The 21,980-nt window shown below is 44.7% G+C and overlaps 1 protein-coding gene across 1 annotated transcript; it reads right to left on the bottom strand.

Annotated features, from left to right (window-relative positions):
* Nucleotides 1-867: 867 nt before the first annotated feature.
* On the bottom strand, nucleotides 868-6,197 carry rtn4r (reticulon 4 receptor). The gene is made up of 2 exons (XM_070886365.1): nucleotides 5,737-6,197; nucleotides 868-2,944 (listed from the first exon to the last, which is right to left on the bottom strand). Exons 1-2 carry the CDS (start codon nucleotides 5,744-5,746, stop codon nucleotides 1,512-1,514), a joined length of 1,443 nt encoding a protein of 480 aa, XP_070742466.1. The 5' UTR covers nucleotides 5,747-6,197; the 3' UTR covers nucleotides 868-1,511.
* Between the last annotated feature and the right edge of the window lie 15,783 nt (nucleotides 6,198-21,980).

A 21,980-nucleotide genomic window follows, 5' to 3' on the forward strand; every position in this document is an offset into this window, starting at 1 on the left:
AGGAGAGATGGGATAGGAATAAATTCGGGAAAAGAGACAATACTAATTTAGGGGGAGCTGGATAAACACATGAGGGAGAAAGGAATCGAAGGCTATGCTGATACGGTGCGATGAAGAGTGTTGAGAGGAGGCTCATGTGGAACATGGACTGGTTGGGCCGAATTGCCTGTTTCTGTGCTGTACATTCTATGTCATGTAGGTCTATATCGGGTCCTCTTTGAGATGTGCATTAGTTGCCCTGTTAATCATTCGATCTACACTTAAGACCTGGCCAACGATAGCTACCCAAGTACAGGGCCTTAAAAAGATGCCAGAACACTGTTGGGAGTGGGAGAGGTGGGCGTGAGGACAAACCTCATGCTTTCAGTGCCATTGGCAATGCAGCGATTCGCAATCCGTTCAGTACCACCTCAACCGACAGGTGGGTCCACTGTAACAGCTCCCGCTTTTGAATAATCGCCTGATCCTGATTATCTCTCCATCATGTTCAACCACACTTTGATTCTATCGATCCCTTTCTCTTCTCAATCCTCTGAAGGGGTTGATTTTTTGGGGGATTAGCCACTTCACCAACACACAGTCAACTACACATTCCCAGTAACTGGCATCTCGAAGCTTTCCCGGAAATATTGGATACAACGATTGAATGTAAAATTATATTTTTAATCCCTAAATTTCTGGCCAAACCCCTAGTTTCCCTTTCCCCTTTTTGTTGCAGCGACCTCGTCCTCCAAAGCAGGACAGACTCGGCTCATCTCGAGCACTGCAAGCTAAATAAATACATCGGCAACTTTGGAAACATTGAATTCCTTCAAAAACAGAACAATTAAACACTGGTTCTACCCCACAGAGTTGTAGACGTTAGGATATCTTTAAAAAAATCTTTTATTTTTTTGGAATATATTTGAACCTTTTACACAAGTAAAATTAAACGGGTCCACAGTTTTTGCCTGCATGTGGCATCAGTCTGTTGGAAATGCAGCGGGGAGTGAGACGGTCGGTGGGGAGTTCAGTACATGGGGAGCAGAGGGACGAGAGCAGAGAGCCCCAGTGCATCACATTCCACACGGGAAATCAAATCAAATCAAAATCAAAATCAAACAAAGGAAGGATATTGCAAATACCAGAACATGGATTCCCAGTTATCGATCCGTCCTCCAACAGCCTGTGTTTTTATTAGTTGCCGACTCTCGGCTGTGAGATTTGCTCGATGTTCGATCAGTAAATTAAACTTAGAACATTTTTTTTTCCTTTTCTGTCTTTTTTTTCTTGCAAAAGCTTGAATCTCGATGGATGAATCTGCTATTTTAATGATTCGGGCACATATAAGTATATACACAAATATTCTTTCGTTTTTTTAATTATTTTTTACATTTTATAAAGGCATCCAAGTTATTTTTTTTCAACGATCAAAGCTTTCTTCGCTTATTATAATAGTCTCTCTTTAGAATTGTCTATAGAGGTCAGTGAAAGAACTTCACTGAGTCGGGCCTGTCCTGAAGCGGTTACTCTTAACAAAGGTGCAGCAAGAGCGGCAATAAGCAAAGTGATACCAGCACTGGCTTCCACAGGAGCATTCTATACGATCCGTTGTTGAGGCGACATTGGGATGAGTCCGTTTTGGGCTTTTTATAGCATTTCCGCTTCTTTTTAGTTGTGGGAGATGTAGAGGACTCTAGATTGTCCAATAGTTCTGGACTGAGCATGACTAACGCTTGGTCTATTTTAGCAGAGAAAGTTCCCATGGGAGCGTCGCTCAACCCATTTTTATACGTCCCGTTTTTTGACAGATCGTTCTCTGTGTACCTGCTCTTGGAAATGTTCTCTTTGTCCTTCAGTGGATTATTGGTGGACCCTCTGCTGTTGTACGAGGAGGGGGCCGACTTGTCTTTGGTGTAAATGATGGAGGACTGATCACTATCCGGTTGGCAGCACCTGATGGAACCATCTTTCGAACTGGAGGGAGTTTCCACCGTGGGCAGTTTGCCCGATCTGGTCCTGGTGCTGAAAATACTGGTCCGGATCTGGTTGGAGGAATCCAGACAGGTTTCCAGATCGCGGCTGTCGAGCGTTTTCAGGTCGCTGTCGGCCAGACGCGAGGGGATGTGGCACTCCAGCACCGAACTTGATCCGCGGAAACGCCGGAACCAGTCCCAAAGCGACTTGGCCCGACAGTCGCAGATCCACTGGTTTCCATTCAGTCGGAGGTACTGCAGTGAGACTAAGGGGTCCATGGTCTGTCCAGTCAGCACGGTCAGGTTGTTATTGAAGAGGTACAAGAGCCCCACCTTGCCCAAATCATGAAACGCCCTTCTGTGCACCAGGCTAATTCGATTCTGATGCAGTAAAAGTTTATCCAGGTTGACCAAACCTCGGAACACGTTTTCCGATAAACTCCTGATCCTGTTACCATGCAAGAATAAGGAAGTGAGATTGGCCAAGTCCACAAACAGGTCATCTTGCAATTTCTCCAGTACGTTTTCCTGCAGGTACAAGTATTGCAACGAGCCAAGCCCTCGGAATATGCCCACTGGCAGGTCTGCCAGGCCGCATCTATGGATGTGCAAGGTGTGAAGGCGCACCAATCCGTTGAAAGCGGTTGGAGTCAGAGACTTGAGGTTGATATTTTCCCCAATGTCCAACTCCTCCAGCCGTTCTAGACCATCGAAAGCCCCGGATTGTATAATGCTGATGTTATTGGAGTGGAGCCACAGGACTGTCAGGTTCTGACGCGAGCTGAAACTGGTAGTGCTCACCAATGGGATCTTGTTGTTTTGAAGAAAGATCCGTTGGCTTCTGAGTGGGATCCCGTCGGGAACTGATTCGAAACCCTGCTGCTGACAGCTGACTGTCATGGGCTCGTTGTAGCAGGTACAATCCTTGGGACATGACTCGGCTTTGGGGAGATAATGCAAGCAGAGTGCGAGAAAGAGGAGTCTGTTTCCTGTGAAAGAAGGACAATTGTAAAGTCAATATGACTTGCACATGAGATTGTTTAGTAATATAACACAATCTACAGCTATTCACCAAGTGAGTGGAGCCACACGGGACGCCGTGCTACCATCATTGCACCACCTGAGTCTGTCAGCCCGCTCTGGGCAGAATCTGCTCTGCTCCTGTTGGTGTCCGCCATCCACCAGTAACTGCAGCAATGATGGATATGAATAATGCTGCTGCTATTCCTTAATAATATCAATGCTCTGCTCATCAGTGTGTTAGAGCATCCCGTTTATTACAGCAGGATATTTCTTCTTCAGACCGATTGCTTATATACACATAAAAACACATATACAGGTACATACACATCTACACACATGCATTCACATATACACATATCCATACACATATACGCATACATATACATATAGAGATGCATTTACATATACATTCACATATACACACATACACATACATACACACACCTACACATATACAGATACATATACATACACATATATAGATACATATACATACACACACACACACACATACATACATTCACATATACACACATACATACACACACACATATTCACTGAGTAGGAATGACCAGTGCGAGAAGTGTTATTATATTGATGTGTATTACAGCAATGGGGAGCACATTTTTTCTGAAGTGCAACCGCGCCAGCAGCATCTCACCTCCAGCACAAAACGGTGGGGATAGACCCCCCCCCCCCCCCAACACACACATATTCCTGTTATTCTCTCTAAAAATAGGGATGTGGGTTTAAAAACGTACTTTTGGTGTCAAGTTGAATTTATTCCAAGTATTAAGTGAAACTGTTCTATGAATGGGGACAATAAATCCCAGAAAAGAGGGGAGGGGGGCAATTTCGCGGTATGGGTGTGACGCCCCCGATTTCCTGACAGTTATTGGATTTAAACTTGCACCAGAATTGCCCTCGTTGGAACGAGCTGAGAGCGGGTATTGAATAACGGACCGGAGTTACAGGCAAACTGACACATTGAGAGACACATAAGCCGCATCACCGAGTCCTGACTCAAACAATTCACTCTTCATGGAGATATTCGTTTGCATTTTTTTTTCCTCAGTCAATTCTTACAGAATCACTTTTGTTTCATTTTCCCGCGTTCTACTCAATGGGAGTTCCCACTCCAGTCCAATGCATCGGAGTAGCATGTATTTCTGTATTTGTGTTCGTCCCTTCTCTCTGTCTACCTATTCATCCTCTATTCTTTCAGTCTGTATATCTTATCTCTCGCTCTACCTGTGTATCTCGATTCCTGTTCTCATCAATCTCGGTGCATCTACGAACTAGCTGGATGTGTACAGCTCTAACTGTGCGTCAATCTGCATTCCTCCGTATTTTCAGTCTCTTTCTGTATATCTGTTTATCTTCTCATCTATATATGTAACCTCTGTCTCTCTATCTGTTCCTCTTGTTCTCTTTCAGTCTATTCCGTTCTATCTGTGTCTCCTTATCTAAGTAACTGTGTACCCCAATCACTTTAGCTGGTCCTCTTTATTCCTCCTTTTAATTCAGTCGATGTCTTTCTATATATCTGCATCGTTATCTAACTGCGATCGACGCTCCCTTTCCCCAAATATCTATCTCTTCCTCCTCGTTCTACTTCAGTCTGTGCTTTCTCCCTGTCTGTTTCTAATGTTCCCCCGTTGTTTCTCAGTCTATCTATTTATATTTGTGTATATCTCTCTATATATCTCTGTGCCTCTTTAGCGCTTCGTGTAGTTGTGCACCTCTCGCTCTTTCTGTGCTCCTGTCTCTAATTTATCCCAATCCCCCCTCTCTCTGTGCCTCACCAGCTGAATATGTATCTAGATTTCCCCTTGTGCTCTTTCAGACGCTTATCTATTTACTCCCTCGCTGTATCACTTTCTTAGTGCAGCAGTTGTATGTCTGGTTCTGGTATGTATCTTCGGCACACACCGTCGTCTTTCTGAAATGATGACAGCTCACGGAGCGCTGCTCTGTGGAGCCGGTCCTAAGGGCTGGGACAGAGGCGGCGGGGAGAACTTTCAGGTGCTGAAGCACCTGGGAACTCTGACACGATATGCATGTTGCCGAAGGAAATATCACCATGTCCTCCTGTAAACAGAAAGCCTGTCAGATTCAGCCCGACTGATCAACAATCCTCTCCAATCGCCATAATCCTGCACTTCATCTTCCAGTGTTAATTAAAAGCGATCCCGGTCATATCCCAGCACGATCTGTCCAGAGATCTGATCGTTAACCTCCCCTAAACCTCTGCCACCCCCACCCCTAACAGGTTCCCCTGAATGATGTGGTATAAAATCCCTTTCCTTAATTATACTTCCAACTTTTCACTGGGGACCATTCTAACCCGAGGGGAGATGTATTAATCCTCCCAGATGCGCGGACCCCGCTATTAACTCCTGATACACGGTCCGACAGAAGACCAATTCTTATATTAAACCATCCACCCCTTCAAGCTGTGGCACTGGCTCCCTCGTCGACACTTCCACAAACTGCTGAGCAATTTTGCAATCGCATCTTTTTTCTTTAACAATTCATGCGTGGGTCTCCGCCCCTCTGGTAATCGGGACCGATTCTAAACAATTTTCCGACAGGGCTGGGTTCTCGACTCGGCACAGCAGTGGAAACAAGCTCCCGCCAATTCACCGCAATTCACTTTCAATTTTGATCCTGCGTAAAGTTGGCGGATGTTTTGTGAGCTATCCAGGCCGGATTTAAAAGAAAGTTGCTCCAGTTGGCTATCTGAAATCTCTCCTACCTTCAGCCATCGTCTTGTTGGTGCTTCGCCCTGCGGCGGCGTTGCTTTCCAAAAATTAGGCACGGCTGCCACTGTCGGGCTCGGATCTGCGCAAAGGTGGACCGTTTAAAGCCCTCGGAGACGGCGAGAGTTGGGGAGGCGAGGAGGCAAAGTTAAGCCCGGTGCGAGCGTCTGTCGGCAGCTTGGAGAGGACGCTCTCCCCGTGCAGCCAGCATCACTCATGAGGAAGGGCAAGATAGCAGACTCAACATCCCATAATCTGACCATCAAAGAGACGCACAAGTCAGAACAGTCCGATCCATGAGTGCCGAGGAGTTGGGGTGCGGGGGTTAACTGGTAAACGGGAACCAATAAAAACCCACCCCTGAAATTGGTCTCTCTGGCTGGGTGGCGTGGCGGTGGAGTGGAGAGGAGAAGAGTTGACCCGCAGTCAATTCCGGGCGGCAGCAACTGGCAGCTCACGGTGCAGAAACAGAATGAATGTTTTATGGAGCTTGTGGGGCGGGTTCACGTGGTTGGACGTGCTGAGAATCTGTCATCAGCAGCTTGTGTGTGTGTGTGTGTGTGTGTGTGAGAGAGAGAGGGGAGGGGGCGGGAGAGATGCGCCACTCTCTGAGAACCAGCAGCAAGAGCAGGCAGAGGTGTGGAGCCACAGGAACAGTGGGCGAGCACACAGCAGCCTGGGCTGAGGCGGGAGGGAGATACAGAAAGAAAAAGGAGCAGAGGTACCAGTGTACGGAAAATAATCTCAGCAAACCAGCAAGGGCCAGATAGGAGAGCGAGAGGGAGAGAGGGTAGTAAGGCTCAAGTTGGACCAAACTACAGTGCACATGAAATTTAGCCGACTTTAATGCATTAGGAACACGATTTCTATTTTACAGCTATTAGAACTGGAAGAACTGTTTGGAGTTTAGAGTTCATACTGCCAGTTGTCCCAGGGTACCCCCCCCCCCCCCCCCCCGCCTCTCCACACTATGTGCAGATATTAAGCTGCCCTCTCATCAAAAGGGACATCACTTTGTGAATAAGACCAATTGCACCCTCCCAGCCACTCAAATGCGATGTGAAAGTGGGCGACCCGCAGGGCATCAATGTTACTGCAGTCGGAGTGGAGCGTTGGGGAGGTGAGGATGCTCAGAAGTGCCACACTCGGGCGATTTTCTCTTGTGTTTTAATTTGAGGTCCCGGTGCATTCCGGCTGCACGCAGAAAGACTTGGAAAGTTTGGCTCCCATCAATATTCCAGCCGCCGGCTCGCATGGACTCGGGACACCGCGGGGACAGGACACATCCCATCAAAACCCCAGCCCGAACGGGCCTGTCTAACCGGAATTTTCAAGGAGGCGACGAGAGCATTAAATAACTCGATACTTGCAAAAGAACAACGGTCCTGTGCGTCTTTACTGCGGGCCGCCGGGACCCAAACTGCACAGTGGTTTCTTGCTCTCGAAAGACTGCGCCGAGGAATGTGCCGCCTGCAGGCCGCCGGTTACTGGCAGTAACTGGGTCTTAAAGGAATACAGCAAATGTTAACCAGTTCGCAGTCTTTACTCTGAAGGATGCATGAACTGAAACTGGGAAAGGAAGTCATAAAATTCACTTTGAAGAAAGGACAGTTCACACACTGCCCACCCAAAAGGTCCGGATGGAAATGTCCCCTCGGCTTGATCCTACCCCCTCCTGACATCTACCCTCTCCTGACATCGATCCCCTCCTGAATACCACCCTACTCCCACCAGGCCATCTACCCACTCTTGAATACCACCCTATACTCTCCATAACATCTACCTCCTCCTGAATACCATCTTACCCTCTCCAGGAAATTAACCCCTCCAGGGCTCTCCAGGAGACCTACCCTCTCCTGGATACCACTCCATCCCCTCCAGGGCACCGACTGCCTCTGGAATACCATCCCACGCTTTCCAGGACACCTATCCCCTTCAGGAAACTTACCCCTCCAGGAAACTTGCCCCCTCCAGAAAATTTGCCCCTCCATGAGACCTGCCCCCTCCAGAAAACCTATCCCTCCAGGAAATTTGCCCTCTCCAGGAAACTTGCCCCCTCCACATCATCTACTCCCTCCAGCATAGCACCTACTATCCCCGTTGCATGAGTCTTCTCAGCAGCTGTAGCATATATAACCATCAACTCCGGCAGCCGCATCAGTCAGTTTTATTTTTAGTCTGACAGTCATCATAATTAAAAAAAATAAAACTACTCTGGGGTTTTAGGTGTTCAAATTGTTGGAATGGAGCCTTGCTGAATATTACTGTTTTAATTCATAGCCCATGGAAATGAGAAACTCCTGGTCCTCACGTTTTTCTCATCAGAAATATCCCAGAACAAAAGCCAGGCAGGATAAACTGACTGTGGCCAAGAATAAGGCCTCTAAGCGAGATCTGTGAAAGACTCTACAGCAGCTCCTGCCAGCCTGCAAAGGTTCCAGACCAGCAGAACAGATGCAAGTCCTGATGTAAACCAACACGAGCTATTTGAGACAGACATCAATAGACAATAACTCGCAACTCAAGGACAAAACCTGCCTGCAGACTCTGGGAGGGATGGACAGAAGATCTGCGGGTACAGAATTGCACCAGTCATGTAGCTACGTAACTAACTGAGAGTTGCTAAAATGCAAGTGGGATCATTTCACCCAATGACCTGTGTCATGCCAGCGTGAGATGAGAAGGATGTACAGCTCATGTGGAAATATGTTAGGAAAGCAGTTTATAGGGAACAGTAAAGAGAAGAACACATTTTAACAAAACAGAGCCTTAAAATTAAATCTGCCACTGCCATTTGGATATTATATATATCACTTTATATTTCTTATACATGGAAAGTATGTGTCATAGTTTCACTTGATTGCATCAAATGTCATATTCATAAAGTAGCAAAAAGTAAAATCACAAATAAACAAGTAGCATGCATTAAAACAGCTAACTGTAACAGAACTAGCTAGGAGAAAGAGAATCAATGGCACCACTTAGAATATTTTCAATGTCCTCTTCACTGTCATTTTTGTTTTGTCAGTAACCTAAGGACACAGTACTAAAAATAAAGGGTTCGTATTTCCGTAGAAGTTCTCCGATCTCCTGGCATAACTTCAGCAGAAAACTGGCAGAAACCCTAGAGAAACGGCATAAAACAGCTGTTTATATAATTTCCACAGAGTTTCTACTGAAGTTACAGCATGAGATTGGGAGAACCCACACGGAAAATACTGGCTAAGGTTTCTAACATAATAAAAACCTAAAAAATATAAATCACAACAAATGATCAAACATATCCACACAGTTGCCTTTTCTGGGTTTGAAGTCTTCCTAATAATATACTCTTCTCTTTGGAACATTTCCCTCTTTCAGGCACCAGAGACTGGAGTTCATGGGGCTTCCATAGCTGTCTGTGTGTCAAATTGAATGAAGAGGCTCAACAAGTAGTATACAACCACATTCAGAATGCACCAGTGTCATTCTGCGTAAATACTTGGTTAAAGTATCCTTTCTGAGTCTGATGGATAACAATAAATTTTAAAGCTAGGAGGTGCATAATATTCTAGGAGTTTCTTATAATTGACAGCAAGACCTGTTATGCATAACTCATTGCCAGGGTTTACGGTCTGTAAACCCATGCCCTTACCACCTTTTGTTTATCACCAAAACTCCAGAAGTCATTATTAGGACCAGCAAATCCCCAATTTATTTATTTTAGTACTAGTCGATCTCCTTTGGCATTGCTCATACGGTTGTACACGTTGAATATATTTAATGTAGAGATAGACAGATTTTTGAACGATAAGGGCATCAAGGGTTATGGGGAGCGGGCAGGAAAGTGGAGCTGAGGCCAAGATCAGATCAGTCATGATCTTATTGAATGGCGGAGCAGGCTCAAGGGGCCAAATGGCCTACTTCTGCTCCCATTTCTTATGTTCCTCAGCTTAGACTGACTGTGCGTCCAGAGAAAGCAAGAGACAAAGACAGTATTCTGACCCCTCCCTCAACTCTGCGTGTAGAGGTCTGGCTTGCTGCGCTGTCATTCAAAGATGTAAACAAAATGCCTTCCCTTTAATGTGGTAGCTCGCGGCATCCATATGTCTGGATAGCTAAGCCCCTGCCAGGCAATTTGAATGACCACCATTCCATCACAATGCTTTGAATTGCTTAGAATCAAATCCAACAATCCCATTTTCTCAAAAATATAGTAACATATAAAAGAAAACAGTCTGATGGCTGGTCTATCTCTCTTGGTGCCTCATGAACACTTCCGCTAACCCAGGCCTCATTCCATTTAATATATAAGAAATATTATAATTTCACAAATTTCTGCTCGGGCATTACCGGTAAAATCCAAAAAGGCTACAGGGGACGGGGTGGGTTGACCTCTTTAACCTCTTTCTTGTTTTTCTTACCTCTTCCATTGCCCCTTTTCTGACCTCGCTTCATGTTGCACTCAGAATCTTGGCTCTCTCATGAACAAAGCCTTTGCCATTCACAGTCTAGTCGATTGACATGCTGACCCTAACAGAAACTACTCGGCCTGACTACACTTTTCACTACTACCCAGTTACAGTAGAAGCACAAAGGCTTACCTCGGTCCCTCCACTTACTTTTCTGGCACCCTTTTCACTTTGGAGCACCTCTTCCTTTTTCATCCTTCCAGCCTCAAATTTAAAGTCCTTTTTAGTCTTCCATCCTCCCAAGCTCCCATTACCTTGCACATTTGCTCCCATCTCTTACTGCCCTTTCCAAGTTTATCCCTTTCATGAGATATAGCCCCTCCTCCTTGCATCATCTTCTCACCCAAATCCTCACTGCTCAACTACCTTTCCTGGACCCTAGGATTGCTTTCATCATTAATGGCTCTCTTTACTTGGGCTCTAACACAAAAGCAAAATACTGTGGATGCTGAAATCTGGAATAAAAACAGAAAATGCTGGAACATAAGAACATAAGAACATAAGAATTAGGAACAGGACTAGGCCATCTAACCCCTCGAGCCTGCTCCGCCATTCAACAAGATCATGGCTGATTCAAAACTGTCACTATCATCCACCTCAGAAAAGCCCGCCATTGACCCATTTGTTCTCTACAACTATTCCCCATCTCTAACCTCCTCTTCTTAAGAAGATCCTTTCATGTGTCATTGCCTTCCAGCTCTGTGCACACTTCTCCCTCAGCTCCTTATATGAAGAAGTTCGGTCCAGTTTCCACACTGCTCCCAGCACCAAGATCGCCCTATCCAAAATCAGCAATGATATCCTCTGTTGAGTATTATCCCACCTGTCCTCCACAGTGTCTCTATGGCATTCAACATGGTCAACCACACCACCCCCAAACACCAACCCTCCTCTGTGGTCTAGCTCCATATGATTGCCTTTTCATGGTTCCACTCCTACCTATCCCTACACAGCCAGCTTATCTTCTCCTCCAATTGCTGCACAGTCACATCTAGAGTTCAATAATCTATCCTAAATCCCCTTATTTACATGCTACTCCTTGGTGACATCATTCATGAGTGTGGTGTCATCTTCCATATGTATGCTGACAACACTCAGCTCTAAAACTCCTCCACTTCATACAACTGCTTGTCTGACACTAAATTACACAAGAGGCAAAATTTCGACCAACAGAACATTGGGTCATCTGAAGCCATTGCTTCCGGCTCTACCTCTTTCTTGCCTTCACTGGTTGCAAGCTCAGGCTGAACAAGACTGTATTCCACAACAGTGTCTTGCTCAACCTAGAGCTGAGTTTAAGAATGACATATCCTATCCATCACCAATACTGCTTTTATCCTTCTTTGCAACTTTGCCTGCCTCTGTTTTTGACTCCAACTGCTGCCAAAATCCTCTGAGAATTTAAAGGTTTTTGGACAAGGCACTAATTTGGCAGAAGTCAGTATGTTTGAGCAATAGATCAAGATTTATTAAGCTTACAGCGTAATATACTTAACAGCAGCTGAGATTTAAAGGGATGCCCTTGCAGTCTTTATCCTGGGATTTCCTGGACACAAGGAGTGTCATGTCTGGTTTGTTTGTGTTCTTCCCGTAGTGCCTGTGTCAAGCTATTTCTTGAATAAGGAAGTTTTAACTTATTTCTTATCAAAGGTTTGCTTGGCCAGTGTTCCTATATAGTTTTCAACAAAATCATCCTTTATAATTGGTTCTAACAGTCAAAAACCCTTGTCACTCAAAGCAAATGTATGATACTGACCACGCTGCCCCAGTATTTTTCCACAAACCTTACTGTGTCCAGGGATCTCATTTGCACATTGGAATGTTATCTCTCTTGCACCTAGCTCCAAGTTATACCAAGGAGCCCTCTTTCAAACTGTCTCATCTTAATCTTTCAAATACAAATTTTTGTTAAATGATCTCTAATTCCTACTTTATCTTATGTTTCTTTATACTAACTATTAGTTTTGTTTGACAATCTCTCATTTCTGCTTTGCATTTTACTGCTCCTTTATATTAACCATCACTTGCAGCATTTGATTACTTGTCTGTCTGAGTTCAGTCAAAAGCTGTTTTGACTATCTTTGAACAGTCTCCACCATTTGCATTTCTGCAGAGAGAATTGTGGGTAAGATTAGCTGGTCAATGATTACTATTCAATCTATACATATGATTCCTATCTACCACAAATCTCTAATTCTCTAATACCAGTCCTTCTTACACCTTCTTTAGAAGTCTTCTCAAGACCCATCTCACTTTTGGTCATCTTTCCTAACTCTCCCATAAATTCCGTCGGCCTCTTTCTTCCACTATTTTCTACAAAAAGATGCTAAATAAATACAAGTTGTTTATGTTCAGAAGCCACTTCATCTCTTAGAAACCAGGGCCAATAGTTTGAGGTTGTATCCTGTCTTGGAGATCTTCTTGATGATGATTCAGGGTTATAGTTGTTACCAGTCAAGTTTGTGTAGTCGCATGGTCCAAGCATGCATGGTTGTCGACTATATTGCAAGGAACAGCTTCTACAGCTTCTGGTGGTGTTTTCAGGAGGTTTTTTTCTGTCATTTAGCTGTTCATAAGCTCATTCCTATATTTTTTTAAATTCTGACAACCAAAAAATTCTGTGAATGCTTGGCTACCATCCCAGGTATGCAAATTGTTGCCTCTTTTATTTGGGCATAGTTGCAGCCTATTTTTATGTTTCCGGAAGTGTGTAGATTAAGTGAGAGAGACATTCAGTGCTTCACTTCTGAGGATGTTACTTTGAACAAAGGAAATTTTAGTTAAAAAAAAAAATCATTTTAACTGTTCGCATACATTTTAAAATTCATTCTCAGGATGTAAGGACCCATTTTTTTGGAGCAACCTGTTTTTTTGGAATATCTTAAAAATCCCCATTTTGCACATTCAACTTGCGCCAGAGTAAGTGAGTTAGTTAGGATTTTTTTAGTTTAGTTTAGTTTTGTTCAAAAGGGGGCGGTTACCAGCCATCTATGCCCGTTTTAGCCAGTCAGTTTGCATAAGTAATAGTTGCTCCAAACTAACTTAGGCCAATGTATGTTGCCACTTGTGGAGAGTTAAGAAATCAGTGCAGGTACGTACTTAATGACTTGACTAAAGAAAATGAATAGGATCAAACAGCTATACAGGTCATATGACAAAGTTAATTTACGATACAACAGAAGCATTCATGGAAGCTTAAACTACAAAAATAGAAGAAGTAAAGAGACAAAACATATTTACATAATCTTTTCAAAATATCCAAATAAAAAATAGAAGTACCTCCTGCTCGTCATTCTTATGTTCTTATGTTGGAAAATATTTTCATCAACAGGATTAAGGAAAGTCTTGAGTAAACTCATTAAAATTACTGGCTACACAGTTATCACACCCTCCCCCCATCAAAACTCCCCCCCACCCGATCAAACCCCCCCCCATCAAAACTCTCCCCCTGCCCCCCCCGATCAAAACTCCCCCCCCCAATCAAAATTCTCCCCCCTACCCCCCATCAAAACTCTCCTCACTAAACAAAGCACAACCATCAATAATAAATAAAAAATAAAATTTAAGTCCTACCTTCCTAACTCGGAAGTCAGCGGGCCGGCCGGTGCAGGAGGCCACTCGATTGGGGATAGGTGCAGGACTCTATGACGTGTAGCAGCCTGGCGCGTGTCGTGAGGCCACTCGGCCTGGGATAGGGGTGGGACATCGGGTCCCACGCTGCAGAGGAGCTACTGCGCATGCGCGGAATCTCCAGTGCACATGCGTTGAGCTGCCGGCACTCTTAAGCGCAGGGCCCTAGCTCCGCCCCCAATTGAATTGCCACGCTGCGCCAAGCCATGGGAGAGGCCACAGAGCGGCCAGAATCCGGGGACAACTTTTTGGCGCCATTTTTATCCTAGGAAGTCGCCATATCTCACGTGAGTGCGCCGGAAAAATGAGTGGGCCAAATGTGAGCCCTAAGTGTCAGCATTTAAGGATGTAAGGACAGCTTTTATTACTCATCACTACTTGCCCTAAAAAGATTATAGTGAGAAGCCTACTTTGAACTGCTGCAGGCTTTATGATATTATTTGTAGCGACTTGTTACAACTGAGTAGCTTGCTAGGCCACATCAGAGAGCAATTAGAAGTCCTGGTGTGGGACTGGAGTCACATTTAGGCCAGACCGGGTAAGTACAGCAGGCTTTCTTCCATAAAATACATTATTGAACCAATTGGTTACTTATGACAATCTGACAGTTTCACTGTCATCTTTTAAAAATGATATTAGCATTTATTTCCAGTTATTTTTAACTGAATTCAAATTCTCAAAAATGCCACGATGATAGGATTTGAACTCACATTCTTTGGATGGTTAGTCCAGGTCTACTGGGTTGGCTAGTTCAGTAACATTATCAACACACTATTGTACCCCAGTCATTACTACTACACTCCTGTAGCCTGCAAGTTTTTGTTGTGGTTGATTGTCAAGATGGATATTTGCCTCCTGGAATTTTACACAATTGGTGTTATATTTCCAAACTCCAGATTTTGCTGATTGTTGAGCTGTATACTTTGTGTGGTAATTCTGTGTTGCAATGCTCCAAGCGAGGAGAGTGCGACTTCGAGATAGGACTACAATACCATTCTCCCCAGGAGGCAGCCCCTTTAGATGTTCTATTCTTTTTAAAGAAGAAAGCGTACAGATTCTGTTCGGCAGTAATTGTTTTCCAAGTTATTTTTGCCTCGATATTAACTCCCCCATGATGGGTGGGCGAGGGTCGTGGACGGGGAGGGTGTTTAAAGAGTTAAATATAGGGACCGCGTCCCCAGCCTGCCGCGCTCGTGCCGCCGCCTTTTCTACAGCGGTGGATATCGTGGCCTTCGAGTGTCCTGCTGTGGCAAGGCAGCAAACTTAATTAACATATTTAAATCACGCTTCCACAGCTGCAGTCCAATGGAACTTTCTGTTCAATGGTGAGACGCTGACACCATATTGGTTACAGTTATGACTTTATGTGGCATAAGTAAGAATTAATACATCGCAGTATTTCAGCAGTAGTTTATAAAGTACAATTGAGAATTATAGTACTTCATTGTCCTTTGGGTAAAAGGCATGACTCATTCTCGTATCCTCTACTCACATGCGCTTCTTCACCCCACTGATACCCCAGCGGAACGGGTTCGAGGGGCTGAATGGCCTACTCCTGTTCCTATGTTCCTATGTTCCAATATTTGTAACTACAGCAAAATTCATCCAATCATCGGGCCAGGATGGTCAAGACCTTGGCCGCTCCCCCCTTATCTTTCTTTTAGCCTTAGCACAAGCTTTTTCTGTTCCTGCAGTTGATGACTGACTTTATGGTCCTTGAAGGTAACAACAGGTTCTAACTTCATTCTTTTCCCTAATTCTGACAGAGGAGAAATAAAGCTATAGTCTAGCAAACTTACTATCAAACTGAAATCTAGCACAACTTAATACTGAAAAATAATAAGAGATGTTATTTTCTTGTATTTCAACAAATGACAAGAGTTCTTTAGTATATATACCTGCAGCTAGAGATGGGATAAGTGATAATGATGTAGACAACTTCATGTCTCAGACTAGTCTTCCTTAGTTTACAATAACAGGATACTTGTGACAAGTAGTCATCCTGCAACAGCAGTCAATTGGTTTGAAAGTCTATAAGCAGTTTATTTTGCAGAACAGCATTTCCAACCAAAGCTTGAGTCATTTAACCCTTACAATGCCTATCCTCTAAATGTCCTACGAAGCCGACATTCTTACACAGTGCAATTGGGAGCCCGATTGTTGCTGCATAGGTTTCCCAGGGGTCGGGAAACCAGTCAGTAAAAGGGACACGGCAACTGCCAGCTGCCAAAGGTAGGCGTCTTTTTCAGCACTCTTTGTGTTCCCCCCGGCCCCTCAAGTAAACTGTCGGTCTCCCGCAGCCCCAATTGCCATCCTCTCCCATCCCCAGCACCCCCCGTTTGCTGACCTCTCCCTCCCTTCCTGATTGCGGCCTCTCTCCTCCCCATCTGCCACTAGTGTTCTCTCCCAGCCGATGGCCAGGCTGCCCATTTGGTCACCTGTCGGGCGGGCAACAGAAACGTTAATGAGGGCCTGCTGGTGAGTTCGTCAGTACCTCCGTGCTCTCGGCCTCGCTGGGGTCTCCGCTTGTTTCGGCCTCCTTCTCCCCCAAAGTATTGGGGCCTTTGTGTTTGCTTTTTAAGGAAAAGATTGATTTCATGACTTTTTTTTTCAGTGTGCTTGGTTACACAATACATGCTATTTGAACATTTAAGTTGCATTGTTGATTAATGAAAGTTTTATCAGAGTTATAGCTGAAATCTAAAGATTAAATTACGAGGAGAGATTACACAAATTAGGGTTGTATTCCCTAGAATTCAGAAGGTTAAGGGGTGATTTGATTGAAGGTTTCAAGATAGTAAGGGGAACGGAAAGGGTAGATCGAGAGAAACTATTTCTGCTGGTTGGGGAGTCTAGGATTAGGGGGCATTGTATAAACATTGGAGCTAGACCTTTCAGGAGTGAAATTAGGAAACACTTCTACACACAAAGGGTGGTAAAAGTTTGGAACTCTCTTCCGCAAACGGTAATTGATGCTAGAATTCATAGAATCATAGAAATTTACAGCACAGAAGGAGGCCATTTTGACCCATCGTGTCCGCACCGGCCGATCAAAAGCTATCCAGCCTAATCCCACTTTCCAGCTATTGATCCGTAGCCCTGTAGGTTACGGCACTTTAAGTGCACATCCAAGTATTTTCTAAATGTGGTGAGGGTTTCAGTCTCTACCATCCTTTCAGGCAGTGAGTTCCAGACCCTACCCCTTTCAAATCCCTTCTAAACCCCCCCCCCCCCCCCCCAATTGCTTTAAATCTATGCCCCCTGGTTGTTGACCCTTCTGCCAAGGGAAACAGGTCCTTCCTATCTACTCTATCCAGGCCCCTCATATTTTTATACACCTCAATCAGGTCTCCCCTCAGCTTCCTCTGTTCCAAAGAAAACAGCCCCAGCATCTCCAATCTTTCCTCATAGCCAAAATTCTCCAGTCCAGGCAATATTCTTGTAAATCTCTTCTGCACCCTTTCCAGTGCAATCACATCTTTCCAGTAATGTGGTGACCAGAACTGCACACAGTACTCCAGCTGCGGCCTAACCAGTGTTTTATACATTTCATGCATAACCTCCTTGCTCTTGTATTCCATGCCTCGACTAATAAAGGTAAGTATTCCATATGCCTTCTTAACCACCTTATCTACCTGGCCTGCTACCTTCAGGGATCTGTGGACCTGCACTCCAAGGTCCCTTTGTTCCTCTACACTTTTCAGTGTCATACCATTTAATGTATATTCCCATGCCTCTTTAGACCCCCCCAAATGCATTACCTTACACTTATCTGGATTGAATTCCATTTTCCACTGTTCTGCCCACCTGACCAGTACATTGATATCTTTCTGTAGTCTGCAGCTTTCTTCTTCATTGTCAACCACACAGCCTATTTTAGTGTCATCTTCAAACTTCTTAATCATGCCCCCAATATTCAAGTCCAAGTCATTTATATATACCACAAAAAGCAAGGGACCCAGCACTGAGCGCTGCGGAACCCCACTGGATACGGCCTTCCAGTCACAAAAACACCCATCAACCATTACGCTTTGCTTCCTGCCTCTGAGCCAATTTTGGATCCAACTTGCCATTTTGCCCTGGATCCCGTGAGCTTTTACCTTCGTGACCAGTCTGCCATGTGGGACCTTAACAAAAGCTTTGCTAAAATCCATATATACTACATCATACGCATTGCTCTCATTGACCCTCTTGGTACCTCCTCAACAAATTCAATCAATTTAGTCAGAAATGACCTGCGCTTAACAAATCCGTGCTGACTGTCCTTGATTAATCCATGTCTTCCAAATAAAGATTTATCCTGTCCCTCAGGATTGTTTCCAATAATTAAATCTAATAATGCTAGATCAATTGTTAATTTTAAATCTGAGATTGATAGATTTTTGTTAACCAAAGGTATTAAGGGATATGGGCCAACAGAGTTAGGTTGCGGATCAGCCATGATCTCATTAAATGGTGGAACAGGCTCGAGGGGCTAAATGGCCTCCCACTGTTCCTATGAAAGGATATATGTTAGAGAAATGTGGCCCCCTCACATGTTTCCGTTACAGATGGGAAGAATGGGAGATGAGATGGATGGATGGAGGGGATAGGGAAGGACAGCAATGGAGGGGATATTTGTAGTTTGTGTTTTTTGTTTGACATTTAATATTGTTTTTTAATTAGTTTTATTTGAATACTTGCCTTTATACTTTGTAGTTCCTAAGCACATTGATGACTTTAATTAGGAATTTTGCTCTTTATAAATATAGTTAGAACAATTGTTTATTCCAGTGTTGTATTGGTTAAATATAGTCAGAGCCAATCATTTACGGTGACTGAACAAGTCAAATTCCATTTACATTATTTGTAATTCCAAGATTTTTACTGATGTTTTGGGATCATTATTTCTCGTGTTTACAATTAAGGCCATTGGCTTCTCATGACTAAGCCAAATTCTGATTTTATTATGTAGGAATCTGCAAAATTTATTGGTCTTTTGGGGATTGAAATCTATGATTCTGCCAATTTTCCAGCAGAACAATGACTCTGGGGCCTGGAATATAATTTGCTTTTAGTGCATGTGTTACTGCCGTTGAATATTGATATATTGGAAAAATAAGATTTGCATCTATATCAGGTCTCTCAGAAGGGTATCAAAGCACCTCACAATGAATTACTTTCAAGTGTAGTCATTGTTGTATTGGAGGCAGATGTGGCAGCCAATTTGCATTCCGGAAGATCCCGCAAACAACAAATGAGATAAATCATAGAATCATTGAATCCTATAGCACAGAAGCAGGCCACTTGGCCCATCGTGCCTGTGCCGGCTCTTTGGTAGAGCTATCCAATGAATCCCACTCCCCTGCTCTTTCCCCACAGCCCTGTCGTTTATTTTCACTTCAATTATTTATCCCATTCTCTATTGAATGCTCCGAATGAATCTTCTCCCACCACCCTTTCAGGCAGTGCTTTCCAGATCACAACAACTCGCTGTATAAACTATGGTTCCTCATGTCACCTTTGGTTCTTTTGCCAATCACCGCAAATCTGTGACCTCCAGTTATCAACCCTTCTGCCACTGGAAGTAAGTTTCTCTTTATTTGCTCTATCAAAACTATTGATGATTGAACATCTGTATCAAATTTCCTCTTAACCTAATTGAACACAATACTCCAGCTGAGGCCGAATCAGTCTTTTATAAAAGACGCATTTATTTGCAAAAGCAAAATGCTCTGATTGGGTCCCCTTGATCACATGACCTGATTGCTCCCCTTGCAGGATAACACACACCCAGCAGTTTTTCTGAAATGTGTAATTAGAACTGCCCTGCCTACGTAATCAGTGACTTTGTAAAGTGTAATTCTAGCCATTCTAGTTTATTGGGTCTGAAGTGAATAGTGATAATGTTGTGACTTCAGGATTTCGTCCACTCCAATTATGTCACTTGCCACAAACACACCGAGTTTTCTGAGAAATCAACCAGGTGTAGGGGGAGGAGAGGGAGAATGTGGTGCAGGTGTAAAGGGAGTGGGATCCGTCTTCCCTGAATTCCCTCTGTATCTCTCTCCCCTCCGATCCCCTCTCTCCACCACTCCTCCCCCCCGTCTCTCTCTCCAGCCCCCCCCAGTATCTTTCTATCTGCCCCAGTCTCTCTCTCTCTCTCTCTTTCTCTCCCTGCCCAGTCTCTCTTTCTCACTCTCTCTCTGCCCCAGTCTCTCTCTCTCTCTCTAATAAGTCTCTCTCTCTCCCTTTCCCCCCAGTCTCTCTCTCTCTCCCCTAGTCTCTCTCTCCCTCCCCTCAGTCTCTCTCTCTCCCCAGCCTCTCTCTCTCCCAGCCTCTCTCTCAGTCCCACTCTCTCTCTCTCGGCCCCAGTCTCTCTCTCTTTGTCTCTGCCCAGTCTCTCTCTCTCACCCCCCGCCCAGTCTCTCTCACTCCCCCAATCTCTCCCTCCCTCCCCCCCCAGTCTCTCTCTCTTCCCAATCTCTCTCTCTGCCCAGTCTCTCTCTCTCTCCCCCTATAGTGACAATGTAGTGACTTCTGGATTTCATCCACTCCAATTATATCACTTGTCACACACACACCGAATTTTCAGAGACTCAACCAGGTGTACGGGAAGGAGAGGGAAAATGTGGTGCGGGTGTAAAAGGTTGGAAGAATGTGATCCGTCTTCCCTGAATTCCCTCTCTCTCTCTCTCCCCTCCGATCCCCTCTCCCCACCCCCAGTCTCACTCTCTCTCTCGCTGCTTAGTCCTGCTCTCTCTCTCTCCCCCCAGCGTCTCTCTCTCTCTCTCCCCCAGTCTCTCTCTCTCTCTCTCCCCAGTCTCCTTCTCTCCCCAGTTTCTCTCCCCCCAGCCTCTCTCTCTCTGCGACACTCTCTATCTCTCTACCCCAGTCTCTCTCTCTCTCTCTCTTTGCCCAGTCTCTCTCTCTCTCTCCACCGCAGTCTCTCTCTTCCGTTACTTCATCAAAGAACTCAATCAAGTTAGTCAAACAATATTTGCCTTTAGCAAATCATTGCTGAATTTCATTTATTAGTCTGTACTTTACTAAATGCCAATTAATTTTATCCCGGATTATTGTCTCTAAAAGTTTTTCAAACACCGACATTAGGCTGACTGGTCTGTAGTTGCCGGGTTTATCCTCCTCCCCTTTTTTAAGCAGGGATGTAACATTGCAATCCTCCAGTCTGTTGGAACAACCCCCATATCCAAGGAGGATTGGAAGATTGTGGCCAGAGCCTCTGCATGTTCTACCTTTACTTCCCTCAGTTAGCTGGGATGCATCCTGGTATGCTCAAAATAAAGGATGAAACTGAGTACTGTGTACAATGAGCAAGTGTGACCTTAGCTCCTTTAATAAGACTCCAGAGTGCAGGTACCTCGAGAGTGGCCTACTTATATACCGTGCTCCCAAGGGATGCTGGGATCCTTTGAGACTCCAACAGGTAGCCCCTCTGGTGGTAGTGTAATACACGCTACAAGGGGTTAAATACATAACATCACTTCCCCATTAAGTCAATAGTACACTTATTTATAAGGTGAGACGATCTGGGGATTTTCGCTCCCTTGTCGATCGTCTCGGTACAAATGTGGGTGTGGGTGAGTTGGTTAGTTCTTCATTGGGCTGTTGGGCAGCCGGCCTTGCTGGGCTGCTGGGGATGGTGAGTTCGGCTTTGTGGTCAACCATGATGTCAGTTGCCACTTGTGTGTGCGTGTGTTGGAGGGTTAAAGTTGGTGGTGTCTTCTTCGGGTTGTTCATAGCTGTTGGTGAACCGCAATTTGATTTGATCCAAATGTTTTCTGTAGGTTTGTCCATTGGCCAATTTGACCTGAAACACCCTATTCCCCTCTTTGGCTGTGACCGTGCCAGCGAGCCATTTGGGACCATGTCCATAATTGAGTGTAAACACAGGATCATTGATCTCAATATCGCGTGACAAATTTGCACAGTCATGGTACACACTTTGTTGATGCCGCTTGCCCTCCACATGATCATGGAGATCAGGATGGACAAGAGAGAGAGCCTTGTTTTGAGCGCTCTTTTCATGAGCAGCTCGGCTGGGGGAACACTTGTGAGCGAGTGGGGTCTGGTGCGGTAGGTGAGCAGCACTCCGGACAACCGGGTGTACAGGGAGCCTTCCAACACACGTTTCAAGCTTTGCTTGATGATCTGAACTG

The sequence above is a fragment of the Pristiophorus japonicus genome, chromosome 8, assembly GCF_044704955.1.
Source record: "Pristiophorus japonicus isolate sPriJap1 chromosome 8, sPriJap1.hap1, whole genome shotgun sequence".
NCBI lineage: Eukaryota > Metazoa > Chordata > Chondrichthyes > Pristiophoridae > Pristiophorus > Pristiophorus japonicus.